At 36.3% G+C, this 16,980-nt stretch overlaps 3 protein-coding genes across 3 annotated transcripts; 2 read left to right on the forward strand and 1 right to left on the reverse strand.

Moving 5' to 3' along the window:
* Window positions 1-2,507: 2,507 nt before the first annotated feature.
* Window positions 2,508-7,276, forward strand: LOC125213769 (uncharacterized). Its single transcript, XM_048114499.2, has 2 exons — window positions 2,508-2,765; window positions 5,339-7,276. Exons 1-2 carry the CDS (start codon window positions 2,643-2,645, stop codon window positions 5,819-5,821), a joined length of 606 nt encoding a protein of 201 aa, XP_047970456.1. The 5' UTR covers window positions 2,508-2,642; the 3' UTR covers window positions 5,822-7,276.
* On the reverse strand, window positions 6,038-7,148 carry LOC125213768 (uncharacterized). The gene has a single exon (XM_048114498.2). It carries the CDS (start codon window positions 7,146-7,148, stop codon window positions 6,108-6,110), a length of 1,041 nt encoding a protein of 346 aa, XP_047970455.1. The 3' UTR covers window positions 6,038-6,107.
* A 2,631-nt stretch (window positions 7,277-9,907) lies between the features above and the next one.
* LOC125210738 (uncharacterized) lies at window positions 9,908-11,470 on the forward strand. The gene is made up of 5 exons (XM_048110319.2): window positions 9,908-10,251; window positions 10,400-10,487; window positions 10,579-10,655; window positions 10,744-10,800; window positions 11,071-11,470. Exons 1-5 carry the CDS (start codon window positions 10,150-10,152, stop codon window positions 11,314-11,316), a joined length of 570 nt encoding a protein of 189 aa, XP_047966276.1. The 5' UTR covers window positions 9,908-10,149; the 3' UTR covers window positions 11,317-11,470.
* The last annotated feature ends 5,510 nt before the right edge of the window (window positions 11,471-16,980 follow it).

The raw sequence follows: 16,980 nt of genomic DNA on the forward strand, positions 1-16,980 counted from the left end.
TTTGCTTCTCTAACCATATTACAACAATACATTCTCTTTGAAAAAAGTTGGCCCAACAAATCAAAGGAGAAGGAGTAGAAGATGAAGATGCAGAGGGCGAGATTGAGTTCAAGAGTTGCTTTGATATTTTTAATTTGGTGTTTAACAATTTGTTCAAGAGGAGAAGGCTCAAGGATTTTGAAGGTTAGAGTTATGGAGTCTTTGCTCCTAAACCGGCTACCAAGAGGACCGGTCCCACCTTCCGGTCCATCACCATGCCATAACAAATATGAGCCTCTTGATGAAAACAAGTTCTATAATTACCCAGGAAGTCAAATTGTATGCCCTTGATTTCTATGATTTTATTTATTTTTTCCTTGTTTAGGACGATTTTAATTGTTTCGAAATAGAAATTTTTGAACGATAGATGATGTTGTTGGATTGATTCCATCAGTTTCCACATATATGAAACAATCAGCTTGTTGAATCATTTGATAATTCTGGGTATAGTACAGATTAGTTTTGAACTTTAATTCGAATGGGTCAATCGATCATTACTTTGTAAAGATACATTTATCGAAGTCTACATTGCTAGTGACATACTGTACTTCATGTTTTGCTTTTGAAATCAAAATATTTATCATGTTTAGCAAGATTAAAATTAATTCTTAGATAATGTGTTGCCTTAGTAGTAGTTTTCGCATCTGATAAATTTGTACTACTATAATTTTTATTACTCTACTGTTTGTTTGACGAAAAGCAAAAGTTATTTCATTGTTTTGTAAATTATTCAATGTCATCAACTGAAAACAGGATCAAAATGCATAGTCAGTCTCTACAATTAACAAGAAAAAAGATGGCCAATAACTTCAAAACTATTCTGAACTTACCAAAGGAAAACCACAGCACATTTTTAGTGTGTCCCCATATATCATGTTACACTTTTTGAGATATTTTGGAAAAAATATTGTGGGAAATAGCACAATATCTCATTTATCTGCTAATTTCTAATTATATCAATTAATTAACAATCACTATAACATAAGGACGTTGGGTACCCAAAGTGGGTGTTTGGTTAGCAAGACTAAATCTCATTATTAAATATGTATCATGTTTGGTTCATAAGATTGACCCCCACAATTTAATCCTAGATGGATAGTCTCATGTTAATTAGTCATAGCCTCACTCACCCCTCCAACTAAAATAATTCCACAACTTAATCTTAGATGGATAGTCTTATGATAATTAGTCATGACAACCGAACGCCACTAAAGTATAAGGGCAATGCACATGACGTATAACACAATGAAATTTCAAAGGAAAACAATCCAATTTCAGTGAAAATGTAACAAAGCAATCTCCATTCAGTTTTTAACATAATCCTCGAAAATGAATTCCACTAACCGGGATAAGAGTTACCTTTAGATTTATCAAAATTAGGGGACTATTTTTATATATTAATTTTATATAAAATATAAGTAAATTAAGTTAATGAAGTGCTAAAAATAATAAAAATAAAATAAAATATTTATTAGAACCCAAAAAAAAAAAGAAATTTCATAGCGGACATAGAAACATATACTTACATTAAAGTGTGATTTATGTTTCATTCATTTTTTCTTCTCCCTTTTGTTATAAAGTTAAACACGTGCCAATCTAAGACTTTATCAGAATGCTCCCAGAAAAATACTTTAGCCAATTAAAAATATGTGAAAATGATATGGAATTAAAGTAAGGGAGATAATGAAAAAAATAGTTAAAGTAGTATTAGTAAATGATAACAAATAATTAGTGTATTTAATGAATTGTAATAATGAATTTTAATGATATAATTTATAAATAAATTGATGTACTCCCTCCGTTTCATAGTAATGAAGGCGTTTCTTTTTGGCATGAAGATTAAGAAAAATTGTGTTAGGTGAGTTAAGTAAAGGGTAAATAAAGTGAAAAATGAAAAATGTAGAGAGATGAAAAGAGAAAAAAGTAAGAGAGAGTAAAGTAGGTGTGGAAAAATGTGTTGACTTTTACTAAAAATGGAATTGACTCTATTACTATGGAACGTACCAAAATGATAAAATGACTTTATTACTATAGAACGGAGGGAGTACTTCTTATGGAATAACTAATAACAATAAGTCTATGCAACCAAATTTTGTAGAACCAAAAATTAATTTATTTGAAAAAAAAGTAATTTATTTATGCATTTAATTAAAAAGTATAGACATATATATAGTATAGGGAACGTGCATAATATTATGGTATTTGTGTATAACTTTTTAAATTTTTTTTAACCATCAAATGTAATTAACTAATACATACTTTAATTCAAATTTGAAAAATAATAGAGAAATAATTTAAATATAAAAGTAAAAGTTTGAAAATGAGCCAAAGACTAATAAATTATTTTTAATTTGTTAACTAACTATATTTATTATTTTAATATTTAATTAACACAATTACTCAACTAATAATGGTCGACTCGCAACTTTTCATAAATAGAAACATCCATATTTTTAGAGACACGACAAAGTGCACATATTTTCTAGGAGTATATGAGATAGAGTAACCAGGACGTGAAGAAGGCACAAAAACAGAGCGAACCGCCTCTTTTAATGTGTTCACCTACTGTTGATTACCATCGCAGCCGTTGATTACGCCGGAAAATGTCGTTATCCACCTTCAAACCAGTTTCCTGCCGGATCCCTCTGGTCGCCGGGTCAGATGATTCGATATCCAAAGTGTCTAAAGTCTCAATGATGAATACACAAGCTCAACCTTCTCTTCCGGTTCTATTTTCTACTCCTAGCTCCACTTTCCTATTTTCCTTGCTCACTTACATTTTTCATTTCTAATTTTCTTAAGGATCATGATCACTTCATCTAATTTGTGCGTTTTTATGCTTGTGTGTTCAGTGTTCTGTAGTGTGCGAATGTGGTTTTAAAGCCATGAATTAGCTTGTTACAATTAAACGACTTTATATTGCTATACTACTACTAGACATACTGGATCTATTGCTCTTCGGTCTTCAACTAACTCTTCTATTCTTCACATGTGGAGTTTGAAAGGTCTCTGAAGAAATTGAATGTCGGGGTAAAGAGACTGTGAGGGATTGATACTGTGCACGCGAAGTCGTGAACCTAGGTTTTAGTTTTAGAATTAGCAGTTTTGCAAAATTAGTTGACTTAGATAATGAACACAAAAACCTGAGTTTTTGTGGGCAACAAGAGAGAATGTTGAGCTTCAAAGTTTTTCTCTACTAGAGTGACTTGAGTTTTTGTCTTAAATGCGTAAAACGGGGGGCTTATTGACTAACCTCCCTCACAGCAAAATAAATCCACAACATCTAAAGTGAACTCAAAATTTGTTGGCTGATGGCTCTTGCATTCTATGTTTCTATCTTTAGTTCTTGACCATATACAATGACTGCAACCATCTTGGATTTCAACTTTTTTTTTAAAATGGTACATAATACCTTAACTTGACAGTAATGGTTAGGATCATTTGAAAGCCTCGACACCACTTGCCTTACCCACAACTGTTGTATCTTTTCTTTTAAAGCTCTCCAAGTCCATCCTAACTTGAACATCTTCTTCACTGGCTAGACATTTCACAAATACCATAAACTGATATGTTTTCTAATTGAGTAATTAGAACTCTTGAACTGCTAGTCTTTACACAATTATATGTATGTTGTAATGTTTCAAAATGAGATTACATCATCTAAAGAGTGCATCTGAGTCCAGGAACATTGACGGTATTGTGTCTTACTTAGATTTTTGCTATGGTAACTATTCCTTATGGATTAAGTGGAAGACTCCCAACCTTCTATCTCCAATTACCGGTGTTCAGTATAGAAAAAATTATTCTACTATAACTTTGTATAAGGTGGAGAAATGCTTTATTCTCCTTCTATAGTAGTGCCTAGTGGGAGAATGTGAAGCTTATTGGAGTGACTTCCTAGTCTGTATAATTTATGGATGCATCATGTACTTTACAAGAAAGAGTGACTTGCTGATTACAGTTCAGATATTCTTCACATTTACAATATTTATTCTGAAGATATTTAACAAATTGTATGGTTTATAACAACAATTTACCATCTTCCATGATTGAGTAATTATTTGACTGAAAATGTGTTTCTAGTGTTCTATGTTATTTAAGTGATTGTTGCAATGAAGTATATTGAAGTTATATATGGAATTGTGTTACAAGTAATTAGCTCTTATTAGTAAAAAAGTTACATTTGCTATAAATCTGAAGATTTGATCGATGTTTCTTGGCTCGTTACTACTTAGCTTCACATAAATAAAATTGTAAACCAGTTCTCTGATTGCTTATGTGAAAGTGGTGATTAAGTAATTCAAGTCATGGATCTATCATCTTGCATTGATGCATATATGTAAATTAGTACTGCCACTGGGGTACAGATTGTTTCAGTAAGATTTCATTACTCTAGCGTTTTCCTTACTCCCAGGTTAGTACTATCACCATCCACATAATGAATTTTGAATTTTGACATGTTCAGATGTTAAATGCTCACAATAATAGTGAAAGTAATGCAAATACATATCTGCCAGTTTGGATAATGGTTCTTTGTTCAATTATATATGTCAAGTTTGATAAACCCTTCTAGATTTCACTTACTGTCAATCATTATTTCCCCAAACACTACTGTCTAAATATAAGGACTACCGATAGTTTTGGAGTCATTCTATAAGAATCGATTATTACACCAGAGTGCAAGTTGTTTGCCTTCCAATAGTAACTAGACAATTGGTTTTGCCAGAGTGCTATCTAACTGAAAATTTATCATGGAATGTAAGTTACTGGCTCTCGAGTCTTTGTTCGTATGAGACAATGGAACTAGTCATAAAAAAACGTAATGTTGCTCATGCTTGTGGTCTGTACATGTTGTCCACTTTCCAGTCTGCATGTATCTTTGCCATTGCCGCTAAAAGCGTAGGTCAACTTCTACATTGTAACTTACTACTACTACTCTTTATTTAACTCAAGTGTTTTGGATATCCTCCAGTCTCACGACCTCAGCATTTATAATTTCTCTCTTTGATGTAGTTGGGCTGATTGCTTCTTACCATGTCATGTTCTTATCTGATGTCATGTTAAGGCTGAATTATGTAAGGTGCTTGTTGAATAAATTGAGAGTGAGCCAATACAAACTATTCTCCTCCTTTGCATGGTAGACATACATGGTTGAGTTGAGTGGATGAATTACAGAATAAGTAAACCAAAATAATTGGGCTGAGTTGGTTAAAAATACTTATGAATGTCTCTCTTATTATCATTATGATTGTTCGACTCTGTTGTTTTATCTTATTTATATTGGTCGCTTTGCTTGTAGGTGAACGGAAAGGAAAAATTACTCTTACAAGAAAGCCTATCTGCTACATCTAGGCGAGAAATGATGCAGTTGACAGCTGCGTCTGTAGGTCTTCTATCTCTTGTGTTTCCAGCATCTGCTGAAGCAAGCACTAGAAATGCGACAATGAGGCAGAAGATTAGGGAGAAATTTGAAGAGTTGAGGCGTAAGGCTGGTCTGTCAAAGGCAAAAGATGAAGGTGAAGAAAAGAAGCCAAAAGATGAGGCGGAAGGCAAGTCAAAGGTACACAGCGGCACAAAAGAAGCAAAGCCGAAGCCAAAGGATGAGACCAAAGCCAAATCAAAGGTACATCACAGTGGCAAGGAAACGAAGGCAGAGATAAAAGATGAAACAGAGCAGCCAAGCACATCTCAAGAGTCAAAAGTAGCTCCACATGAAGGGCCAATGATTCCAGCACTCCCAGGTATCATAAATGATAAACCTATTGAAACCACTCTCCCGTGACCTAATTCTGCATCTCAGAATAAACCTGTTGTATTTTCACTCTCTGTATTTTGACATTTTGGTTAACCAATGGAGATTGCCAATTTCATTAATAAAGACATTCTGTTTCTTCTTCTAAAAATATAAGCATAAATATCAATATAACAACAATTGGACATATAGTTGTACTTACTGATAGGAGTATAATGTAAAGACTATGAAGAAAACACATTTAACTTAGCTAAATCTTTGTATAAAAACAAAATCAACTATTAGTCGATCAAAATTAAAGAAAGAGAAAAAAAAATCAAGCATGTTTCTTGTCCATATTGTGCACAAGCTGGCGCATTTGGAATCTCCAAAACAAGAAATAAGCAAATCCCAAACCAAGCAATACGAAAATCCACACATTCTCCTCTTTACCCTCTGCTTCGGATTCCACTTCCACTATGCTAAACTCGTCTTTCCCCATCATGCCCTCGTCAACATTCCCATATAACACGTATACCCTACTATCCGCCCCGACCGCCACAGCACTGGCGTGCTTCTCCTCATCGAGGGCAGTTTCGTCAAACACCGCTCCCTGGCTCCAGCTGTCGTCGCTCTTGATGAAATACAGCTTATGCTTCGACACGACCAAAACGACGCCGTCTCTTCTAACGGCGATGCCGTCGGGCACCGTCAGGTGCTTGTTGAGAATCACGCGCCTTGCGGAACCGTCGTCGGTGAAGACTTTGAACAGCTTCCCTGTGTTTGACTGAGTCACCAACAGATAGCCTTTGGTGCTGTAAACGACGCCATTGAGTCCGCAGTCTCGGCCGGCGTCGGGTTTGAATAGTTTGGATGCGGAGAGTATCGACGCCTCGCCTTGCTCGGTGACTTTGAAGATGACGTTGTTCGCCGAATCGGTGACGTAGGCGTTGCCGGAGTAATCGGCGGCGACGTGGTTGGCGGCGACGGCGGAGGGGAGGAGGTCGTCGAGCGGGGCGAGGAAGAGCTGGCGGGAGGTGCGGATGTCGTAGCTGGCTAGAGCGGAGAAGGGAGGGGAAACGCGGCGGACGACGGCGAGGAGGCGGTGATGGCGGGGATCGAGCGAGATGGCGGCGAAGAAGGAGTCGTGGGGGAGTGAATCGTCGGAGAGGAGGGAGGAGGCGATGCCGGCATCGGAGACGGAGATGATCTGGCGGTGGCGGAGGGAGCCGACGACGAAGTGGTCAGATTTGGGATCCCAGGCGAAGGATTCCGGATAGAGGTTCGGCCATCGGAAATTGATGACGTGAGGCCTCCGGCAGTGGATTGGGGCGGCGAGGAATAGTAGCACGACGATTAGTAGGTATTGATTGAACATGTTTAGGATTGTGGAGAGAGAGGGATTGTGGTTACTGGTTAGGATTTTTCATCTGAATCAGGTTCGTTGACCCCAAAGAGGAGATTAAGATTGGGTTTGGAATATTAAAATTTGGATTCCAATTTCCACTTGATTGGATGTGGATATCAAATTTACTAATTTATCGTCTAACATCATTATTTATTTTATTAATGCTTGAAAAAACCATCCAATTAGACTAAATAAAAAAATGCTGAAACAGATTAGCTTGCAGTAACATCCCTATCAATTTCTTTGGTTTTCATGCTATCAGGCCGATGGTCCATGTGCATTTGATGGTGGTCCAATTATGCAAACTATATGTGGTGTATATTTCACTAGAAATCAACAATAAAGTGATACAGCTATGGTGGTCCAATTATGCAAACTATATGTGGTGTATATTTCACTAGAGATCAACAATAAAGTGATACAGCTATGTATTTATTTCATTTTTTTAAAATGAAACGAATCTTATACTAATATGCATTAATTATTTTAATATACATCATTGCCAAAAACATTTCTACTATATTTTATTTATAAATACATGCTAAGATAATAAGATCCATGATTTTCTTATTCCAAGTAAGATTAGTTACATTCCCTGGAAAACGCATTAATCAGTTAATGACAAACCTTACACGCGATCATAAATTCTTTAGTTTGATTAGTACACGAGCAAGAAAAGCTTATAAATATCGAGCTTCGAATAACTTTTCTTTAGGCTTCTAGTACTAGTATTTACTTTTTATTTATCTAATTATTTATTTTAGTTTATAATTGTGAAATCAGACTTTTTTTTTATTAGAGCATCCACAATGGATGCCCGATCGCGCGCCCGATCTGCCAAGATCGGGTTCGGGCGTGGTCGGGCATCCATTGCAGCCCTCGGTCACGCCCGAGCGCGACCGATAGTTCGGTCGCGACCGATCCCGAGCCCGATCGATCGGGCGTGAGCTCGGGCGCCCATTGCAGAGGCGCGCCCGAGCCCGAGCCATATATTTTTTTAATTATTTAACCCTAATTTAAACCACTATAAATACTCCATTTTCTTCACTTTTCACACACCAAACCTTTCACTTTCTCTTCTATATTCTCTCAATATCCACACTTTCAACAATGGATCTGAGTCGATACCCGAGCCCGAATAATGTCGACGACGATATGCCGATGTTTGGAGGAGGAGGAGGCGGCCGCGGCGCCCGGTGGCCCGGCCACGAAGACCGCCTGGATCTGTAGGATCCACTTTCGTCTCCGACTCTGAGTTCGATCCGTTCTTGGGCACCGAGGAGTATCGGGTTGAGGATATGGAGCCTAGTTGTGGGCAACCTCCTGCCCCTGTGCGGCCGCCGCCGAAGAAAGGGAAGAAGAAGATGGCGCGGAAAGAAAAGGCGCCATCGGTCCCAGTCCCACTCCCACACGACGAGCCGAACGAGGAGTACGCAACAGGGCGTACTGACTACGAGTTGGATGAGTACCTGAAGGTGGCTCAGTGTTGGGTCGATGTATCGGAGGATTCGATAGCCTCCAACAACCAGACTTCGGCCAGGATGTGGGATCGCATTGAGGAACGCTACAACGAGGTGAAACCGAAGTGGGCGTTCAAGCGGACCAAGGTTCAGCTGCGCAAGTGTTGGGATCGGATCAAGCTCCACGTCAACAACTTCTGCTATATCTACAACAGGAACAGGGACTGAAGAGCTAGCGGTGAGAGCATGGAGGATGTCCTCAACAAGTCGTTGTCCGAGTATCAAGAGCAGTTCGGGCAGTTCAAGCTGTACAATGTTTGGCTGATCTTGAAGGACAAGGGGAAGTTCAACGGATGGATACCGGTTGGATCCTCGGCTCCGAATCGGACGAAGAACACCGCCGCTGGCGATTACACGAGCAGCGGCCCATCTCCTGTGGATTTGAACGCTGAGCCGGAAGGGAGTTCCGGCACGCCTACATCTACTTTTAGACGTCCCATTGGTACCAAGGCTGCCAAAGCCCAGGCCAAAGGGAAGGCGAAGGCGGGCGCGTCTGGATCAGCGGCCCCCCGCAGGCTGCGCCTGCTCCATCTGTTCAGCTCATGGACAGGGCGATCGAGGAGTTCGGAGGTTATCGCGAGGTGGTTGAGTATAGGTTTATACTTGACGCCCAAAACAGCCTTCGTGAAGAAACCGATCCGGAAGCCCGACAGAGGACTAAGAATTTGGCGCAGAGGTTGAATTTAGATGACTAGTTTAGTTTTTTCTTTTTTTTAGTATTTTAGTTTTAATGTAGTTTTTTTTTTAATCTAAGTATGATTTAGTTCCACTTTTCTATTAAGTAATGTAGTTTTTTTTTTTTTGCATTTGTGGTGTTTAAAATAATATATTTTGATATTTTATAGTAATTAAAAATAAAATTAAAAAATAATGATTTAAAATTAAAATAAAAAGTGGATAAGAAATAGGGCATGCACTAGGGGTCCACCATTGCAGAAAGATAGGACATGCTAACGTGGCAACCACTAAGGCTCTCATTAGGACTTCCACTAGGACATCCATTATGGATCCTCATAGGATCCTAGAGCTGAATGCAATTCTTGGATTGCACTTCAATTTTGTATATAATGATCAATTTGAGATTTGTGCAGCAAAGTTTATCCGAGTTATGACGGAATAAATAAAAAAATCATTCTTCAATAAAAAAAGCGTTGCTCGGTTTACGAAACACATGGCGAAAAAATCTGGAATTGGAAGATGATATTTCCACGTAATGGAAGAAAAAATAAAGCGGTAGAATGTTCGAGACGTCGATGCCTCGCCTAGATATTTTTTCATCTTTCCTCAAACTCCAATTATATTTCATTCATAAACCGCCATTAAGAATCATCTCCTCGTTCTATATATACTGTGCCCCCATCGCTTTCCAGCCACCACACCTCCTCATTTCGAATGCTATAGCACATTAACCGCTTCAACAATCTTGCAGTTTTCATCCCGAGATTTGGTTGATGGACTGCGGTGGAGGGTCGCCGCTCTATTACAGCGTTCTCGGCGTCGCTACGGACGCTTCCGACGAAGAAATTCGACGCGCTTATCGTAAACTCGCTATGGTATGTTTGTTGCAAAATCTTCATCTTGTAGCATAAAGATTGAATCTTTTTCTCGAAAGTAGAGATTGCTGACTGCAAAATCGATGCTATAGTCAAATTGTTTTGGGATGTTGAAAATGCTGAATCTTTTTGTGTTTTGATGATTCAGCAATGGCATCCGGATAAATGGAGTAGAACCCCTTCTCTTCTTGGTGAGGCCAAGCAGAAATTTCAGCAAATTCAGGAGGCTTATTCAGGTAGTGTGTAATGCGCTGTCAATTATGGCTGGTTGTGTTTGTTTCATCCTTGAGTTTTGGAAACTAATTAGCAATTTATTTGATGGAACAGTGTTGTCAGATAGGAGTAAGAGGATGTTGTATGACGCAGGGCTGTATAGCTGTGAAGACGATGAAGATGAGGTCGAGGTAGGTGTTGTGTTTTTTGTGATAGAACTAATTATATGATGATGTATTCAACACTTTTGTATTCTAATTTTGTGTGTTTTGTTTGTAGGGATTTGCTGATTTTGTCGGTGAGATGGTGTCTCTCATGAATGATGCCAGGAAAGAGGTGAGGATTTTTAATCTTTGTTTTGGGAGTTCTTTAATTTGGGATCAACTCTAGCTTATGTTTTCAAGAAAATGATTAGTTTCTTCAAGATTTGTAATAGGCCTGAGCAAACTTGATGCACAGCTAAGTTGATATTTGTACAAGTGTGATCTAGGCCCAACTAAATTCTAATTTGTGGCCACTAGTATAGTGTTTAATTTGCATCTGTTTGTAGTAGTGTGGAGGTGGCTAGGATGTGTTTCTAACTTTGTGATCAACTGTGCAAAACAGGACAAGAGTTACAGCATTGGTGAAGTACAGAGCATGTTTTGGGAGATGGCACAAGATTTTTACATGCCCAATTGGGATGGCTTGGCGCAGCAACAAGATGTTTATGATTCGCAGTGGCTTTGTGGGCAGCCGAATCTATATGAATCCGGAAATGTGCCGAGCAGTTGGTGGGAAGGAAGCATGATGCAGCAGCAGCAGGGGAATCCACAATTCAACAGTTTTGGAACACACAACATGTGCATATGAAGAGATCATAAGGGATTCAGTTTTGTTGTGTATTAGCTTAGTGTTTAGACATTGTGGTATAGGATTAGAGAGGACTTGGATTTGGACATCAGTTTTTGTATATGTACCAAGGAAGATCTACTTCTGGTATATGCAAGAGTTTGTACATGGATAACTTGGCATGTCAAATTCAATGGTAGTGATGAATTATTGAGTGTATTACCGAAGATGAAGATCGAAAGTAAGGATAAGAAACCTTATCTTGTAAAGACATGCTTCTACTTAAAGATCAACGAGTTGTATATGGAGAATAATTCATGTTTATTGATCCGAGTGGGATAGGTTTGGCAAGAAAATTGATTTGTTGAAATTGTAGGTATGTATGTTCTGATCATTTAGAATTGTAGATGTATTTCTTTTAATCGATTGTATATGATGAAAATGCATATATTTATAATTTCACCTAATCAATTTTCCTAGATCTGTGTTTTGATCATTTATCTAGAAGATCTAGATGATCAAAACACATAACCCTAAAACACATAACCCTACGTTTTCAACTAATCAATTTTCTTGCGAATTGATTAGACTTATATCTATTCAAGTGTTATGCACATTGAGTTTTTTATCTTTCTACTCCGACTCGAACTCAAACTCGGACTCTAGTGAGGATGTTAGATAGAAAAAGACGTGAATATTTTGTTTTTATGATTTGAGAGTACATTCTCTAGTCTCCATTACAAAATTAGCTACAAGCAGATGACCCACAAGTCAAAATTATCACACACGACTCCTACAACTTATCATTACTAATGTGTCATTTAATATGATTGAGTATCATTAATCTGTCATTTGATATTATTGAGAGTTGAAACTTTAGTCTCACAGATTTTATTTCACTGAGATGAAATTTTAAAGTGACTATTTCGATTGATTTATAATTTTGATTATGTGAAACTGAATGCAGATTGTGATAATGTCGCTGGTGATCCTGTCAAGTGTCACCTACTCATATACCTAATTGTTGATAGTGCTGATCGTGATCTTCTTAATTGGAAATATCAAGATCAAGATCGGGTTTAATTCTTTTGTTGATTCCTTATTGATTCAATATCCATTGATCAACAAGACAACAAGTTTAGTCAAAGTGGATATCTATTGTTTTGTTATGAATTAATATTCAATCTCTCTTTTTTGGATTTCGTTTTATATATACGGTCAATTTCTTGTTGGAATAAATATTACTATGAGTTCTCATTTGGTGAAAAGGGTTTAATGAGTACTAAGTTTCATATGTTTTTGTCATGTGTTTTCTTTCAAATTTTGGTTTTATATTGTGCTGTTGTGCGTAGTAGTATAATTTAGTGAGCGATAGAGAGATCGTATTATAACATTTGCCTTGATCTGATTTGTCCTTTCCAAAAATCAATCGGTCGTTTTCTTTATTGAAATAGTTCTCTTGGAATTATATTTGAAGTTAGGTAGTTCTAATTCATTTTAATACTTAGATCAATTACTTAATTTCACCAAACAAAATAATTGGAATGAATTAGAATTACCTAACTTCAAATATAATTCCAATTCCACTATACCAAACACTCTTATATATTCCACCAGACAAGCTATTTTGAAGCATTAAGCACGCCTTGCTTTTCTTTCTTATTTATATGGCCATGGAAATTTGTAGAGGCTGCAAATTCCACTAAAGAAGATTCATGTATTACTAGTTGAGTTGACAAAGAAAATTTGTATTCAGAAATTTTTCTTTTCTCTTATATTTGGTCCCATGAAAGGAGACGCTGTGAAAACTGAAAAGCACTGATTTTATATATCTACAAATCAATTGACTATTTGACTAAATTGCTTCCACCAATGAAAAGAAAATTTATAATTATAGCTCCAATTTCTCCATCTAATTAAAGTAACGTTAACTTATAATCGATTGCGACATTAATATTACTGGAGGTGCCGTCCATGGTTATATTAATTACTAATAAATATCTTGTTTCCATGTGACCACGCTCTTACAGTCTTAATTGACTTAAGTTATTCTTAAGAAATTACCAAGTTTTAATACTACAACTATTGAACTATGTACATTAATTATCCATAAATAGTATAATCTATTTTATACTAATATACTTGCTCGTCATTATATAAAATTATAAATCTTCGGACCACCGACGAATTGCATAATTGACTTATGAGTGACTTGGACTAGTCCAATTAAAATAAATAATTAATTTACTCTTTATTTTAATAATTTTAAGAAAATCGGTGTCTTCTTAAGAAAAGCTCACAACTAAGATGAGTTGTCGAAATCTCTTCGGAAAAAAGATGAGTTGTCTAAATTTGTTTACTAAAAACAGTATTGAATTCATCATCCTTCTTTGCATGATTCCCTTAAAAATTGCTTTCAAATGATGCTCCAATAATAGATTTATAACCTCTCCTCATATTCCTCTAGTGATGCATGCAACCTTGATTGTGGCCGAGGGTAAGGCATGTCTAACATGGCCCCCTTGACTTTTAAATTTTTATATCCATCAAAATTCTCAATAATACAAATACTATTCAAATATTAAACACCAATTAACTCTAAACATTAGTATAGTAGTGGACAATTTATTGCATCCATAGTTAGAAATTACAACTTTTTTTATTCTTATAAATGGCGCTACCAACTACTAATTGATTTACAGATATGGTATCTTCTTTAATTTATTTCTCATGAATAGTGAGAAAGCAATTGTATTATAAGAAAAGGTGTACAATTATTGGAATTACATAAATCCAATTAGAGACTATGTATACTTAATTAGTAATAGAATAAACACTAAAAAAGTACACAAACTATAAATCTAAGGCCTAATTAGTGGGGCCTATAAAGTGGACCATCCACATGCAAATAGTGACTTTGCCTTATAGATTAAGCCAAACCCCTCAATACATAGAAAAATTATAATTGAAGCCATAACCATAACTTCCACATCCCTCCTAAATTCCCCCTATTATTTCTCCAAAACTTCCCCTCCCCCTTTTCCCAATGCTTCCATGCACCTAAACAAACTTCAACAAGACCCTTTCCAACACCACACCATTCTTCTAAATCAAAATTCTTGATCACTCTCAAACCATGATGGCTAGCCTCAAAATCTTGCAATTCACCATTTTTCTTGCCATAATCTCAACTTCAGTTAAATCCCAAGAAGAGAATAAGTGCGGTGGATGCCCTTGCAACAACCCTTGCAACCCGCCGCCGTCTCCTCCGCCGCCAGCGCTGCCGCCCCCTCCGCCGAAGAAGAAGCCGCCGCCGAGCAACTACTGCCCGCCGCCTCCCAGCGGCGGCGGCCAGAACCCGCCGAACCCGCCTTACATATACATAAACGGTCCGCCCGGAAACTTGTACCCGGTCGACCCGTACTACTCCGGTTCGGTTCGGAGCTTCTCCTCCGGTTTGATGCCATTCTTGATCAGCGCCGGTTTAGGGCTGCTAGCCATCTGGTGACAATTTACGGCGGTGGAAAAAGATTTTTATTTTCTTAGGAGGTAAAGATAATTTCCTAGGAAATTTTCGTTATAATTTGGTGATCAGATCATCAATGTTTCGATTATTCCATACTTGCTTATGAATTTCTCTTATTTCGTTGCTATTGAATAATGATAGTTATCGATTTCTTTTTGTTTACGCCTCATGATTTCTTTTTATTTTACTATGTTCGTGCTTGTTTAATTGTAAAATGGATATAATCTCTGCCTAATATTAAATATAGATTTCCGAATTAAATATATAACATGGAGTAGTCTTAATTTAGTGCTTAATTCAAATTTTTACGAATAAATCCGTTGTTCATGGATGTTACGCATTATCCACTACCTTGTGTTTCTAGTTCCATTTGTCTCTAATATATAAATTAAATTAAAACTCTGTTTTTATGGACTTTTTGGGCCCACCATTACACCATTAGTATGGTTTAGGTGTCTTTATTTGTATGCATTTTTTTCATATATATCAATGCTATTAATATGTTTTTATGATCTTTAATTTATTTCCCCTAATAATATTATGTAGCAAATACTTAGGGTATTGACTTATTCAATGAGAACATACGTCGCTATGAAGTCTTTAAGAAGGAGCGCGTCATCAAAGGAATAAATCAAGCATCTTTATACACCTCAATTCTTCATGACCAATTTAGTCAGCCATTATAAGTCTTGATGATATTTTCCCACAAATTAAAATTCTCTCACTATATAGCATTGAAAATTACGCGATGCATCCATGAATCAAGGATATAGACTTATATCAAATATACTACTACGAGTACTTTAGAATATTTCATTCATTGCATTCTTGATTTCTAATAAAAAATTATAAACATTAGTACTATGTATATCTCCATACACTCATATTTTAGTAACGATCGAGTATATCAAAAGAAAGAAAAAACAGTCTATGTTAAAAATTTAATTAAAACTTAGCAGGAATTATGGCATCATTGGAAAATAAAAATAACATATACATAAATCATGAAAGTTGTGTCTCTGATGTTTAATGGTACAATAATGAAGAGACGTATTATTCAAGTAAAATTATGTACAAAATTTCCAAGGATGCGACGAACCGAAATTTATATATGATTATAATTAATCTGATATCATAGTTGAAAAAGTAAATTTTCTAAAAAATGCTTCAACAAATTGTGGGCTCCTTTTGATGAAAAAGATCCTTACACGTATTGAGGTGTGGAGGAACATGCGTTTGAAGAAGGTTTGTTCAATTTATCTAACTTTGATACTTTATTCCTTATTCTTAGTTGATTAATATTGAATTGTGGGTGGGGTTTGGTGGGTTGGTGATGTAATTTTCTATCTTGGTTAGTTTTTGTTATGGAGGTTGTTGCCCTTCAATGGTAATGAAATCGCCACAAAAACAAACCTAATTATTTTATAATAGTAACATATGTAGAGATGAAGGTTGTCTTCCACCGATTTTCAGGAAATAATGAGTGCTTTGGTTAAAAGGAATTAATTAACTACATATAATTCCATAAAATTTTGTCATTTACTAGTTTGCAATTACACGTTTAGTACAATTTTTTAATTTGGGTAATTTACCCCCACCGCAGAAAACTAAAGTTGACATGGTGGTAAGTAGTAAGTATTTTAGAATATGCAGTAAAATTACAATTTGTTCGGAGATAAATCAACATTACGAATTGTAAATGTCTTGTTATATTGTAAACAACCAAAATACTACTGTAGTAAAAGTGATGCAATTATATACGCATTTTGTTGCGAAATCGGATTAAATGAGAAATTATAGCTACGATATTATTTGATTTTCTTGTGACCAAAAATTTAAGTGTGGAGAAATTAAACGACGTATTATTGATTTATATTTCGAATAGATGAATGTTCAAATTCATTTGTGGGTGGATCAAATATACTTAATATTTTAAGATGGCCACTTGAACGTGGAATTGTGGGAGGATGTATAAACTATAAGCATTAAGTATTTAATGTTATCTCACATTGGTTAAAAAAAATTGGTAAATCACATGTATATCATGTCTAAGTAACATTTACATGGCTTGTGATATTGTGTGTACATGGTGACGGGCTATATGGTGACAAGCGTGGCCGCTTGCCCGGCGACTCGCGGAGCCTCGATGCCCCGTGCTT

The sequence above is a fragment of the Salvia hispanica genome, chromosome 3 (genome assembly GCF_029641045.1).
Source record: "Salvia hispanica isolate PSC_SH4W2 chromosome 3, Shi_PSC_v1, whole genome shotgun sequence".
NCBI classification, from domain to species: domain Eukaryota; kingdom Viridiplantae; phylum Streptophyta; class Magnoliopsida; order Lamiales; family Lamiaceae; genus Salvia; species Salvia hispanica.

Excerpts from the sequence above, each read along its gene's own strand:
- LOC125210738 (XM_048110319.2), top strand. The coding sequence starts at position 10,150 with ATGGACTGCGGTGGAGGGTCGCCGCTCTATTACAGCGTTCTCGGCGTC. Across the intron at positions 10,488-10,578 it reads AATTCAGGAGGCTTATTCAG|TGTTGTCAGATAGGAGTAAG; the intron begins GTAGTGTGTAAT and ends TTGATGGAACAG. Across the intron at positions 10,801-11,070 it reads TGAATGATGCCAGGAAAGAG|GACAAGAGTTACAGCATTGG; the intron begins GTGAGGATTTTT and ends TGTGCAAAACAG.
- LOC125213769 (XM_048114499.2), top strand. The coding sequence starts at position 2,643 with ATGTCGTTATCCACCTTCAAACCAGTTTCCTGCCGGATCCCTCTGGTC. Across the intron at positions 2,766-5,338 it reads AAGCTCAACCTTCTCTTCCG|GTGAACGGAAAGGAAAAATT; the intron begins GTTCTATTTTCT and ends CTTTGCTTGTAG.
- LOC125213768 (XM_048114498.2), bottom strand. The coding sequence starts at position 7,148 with ATGTTCAATCAATACCTACTAATCGTCGTGCTACTATTCCTCGCCGCC.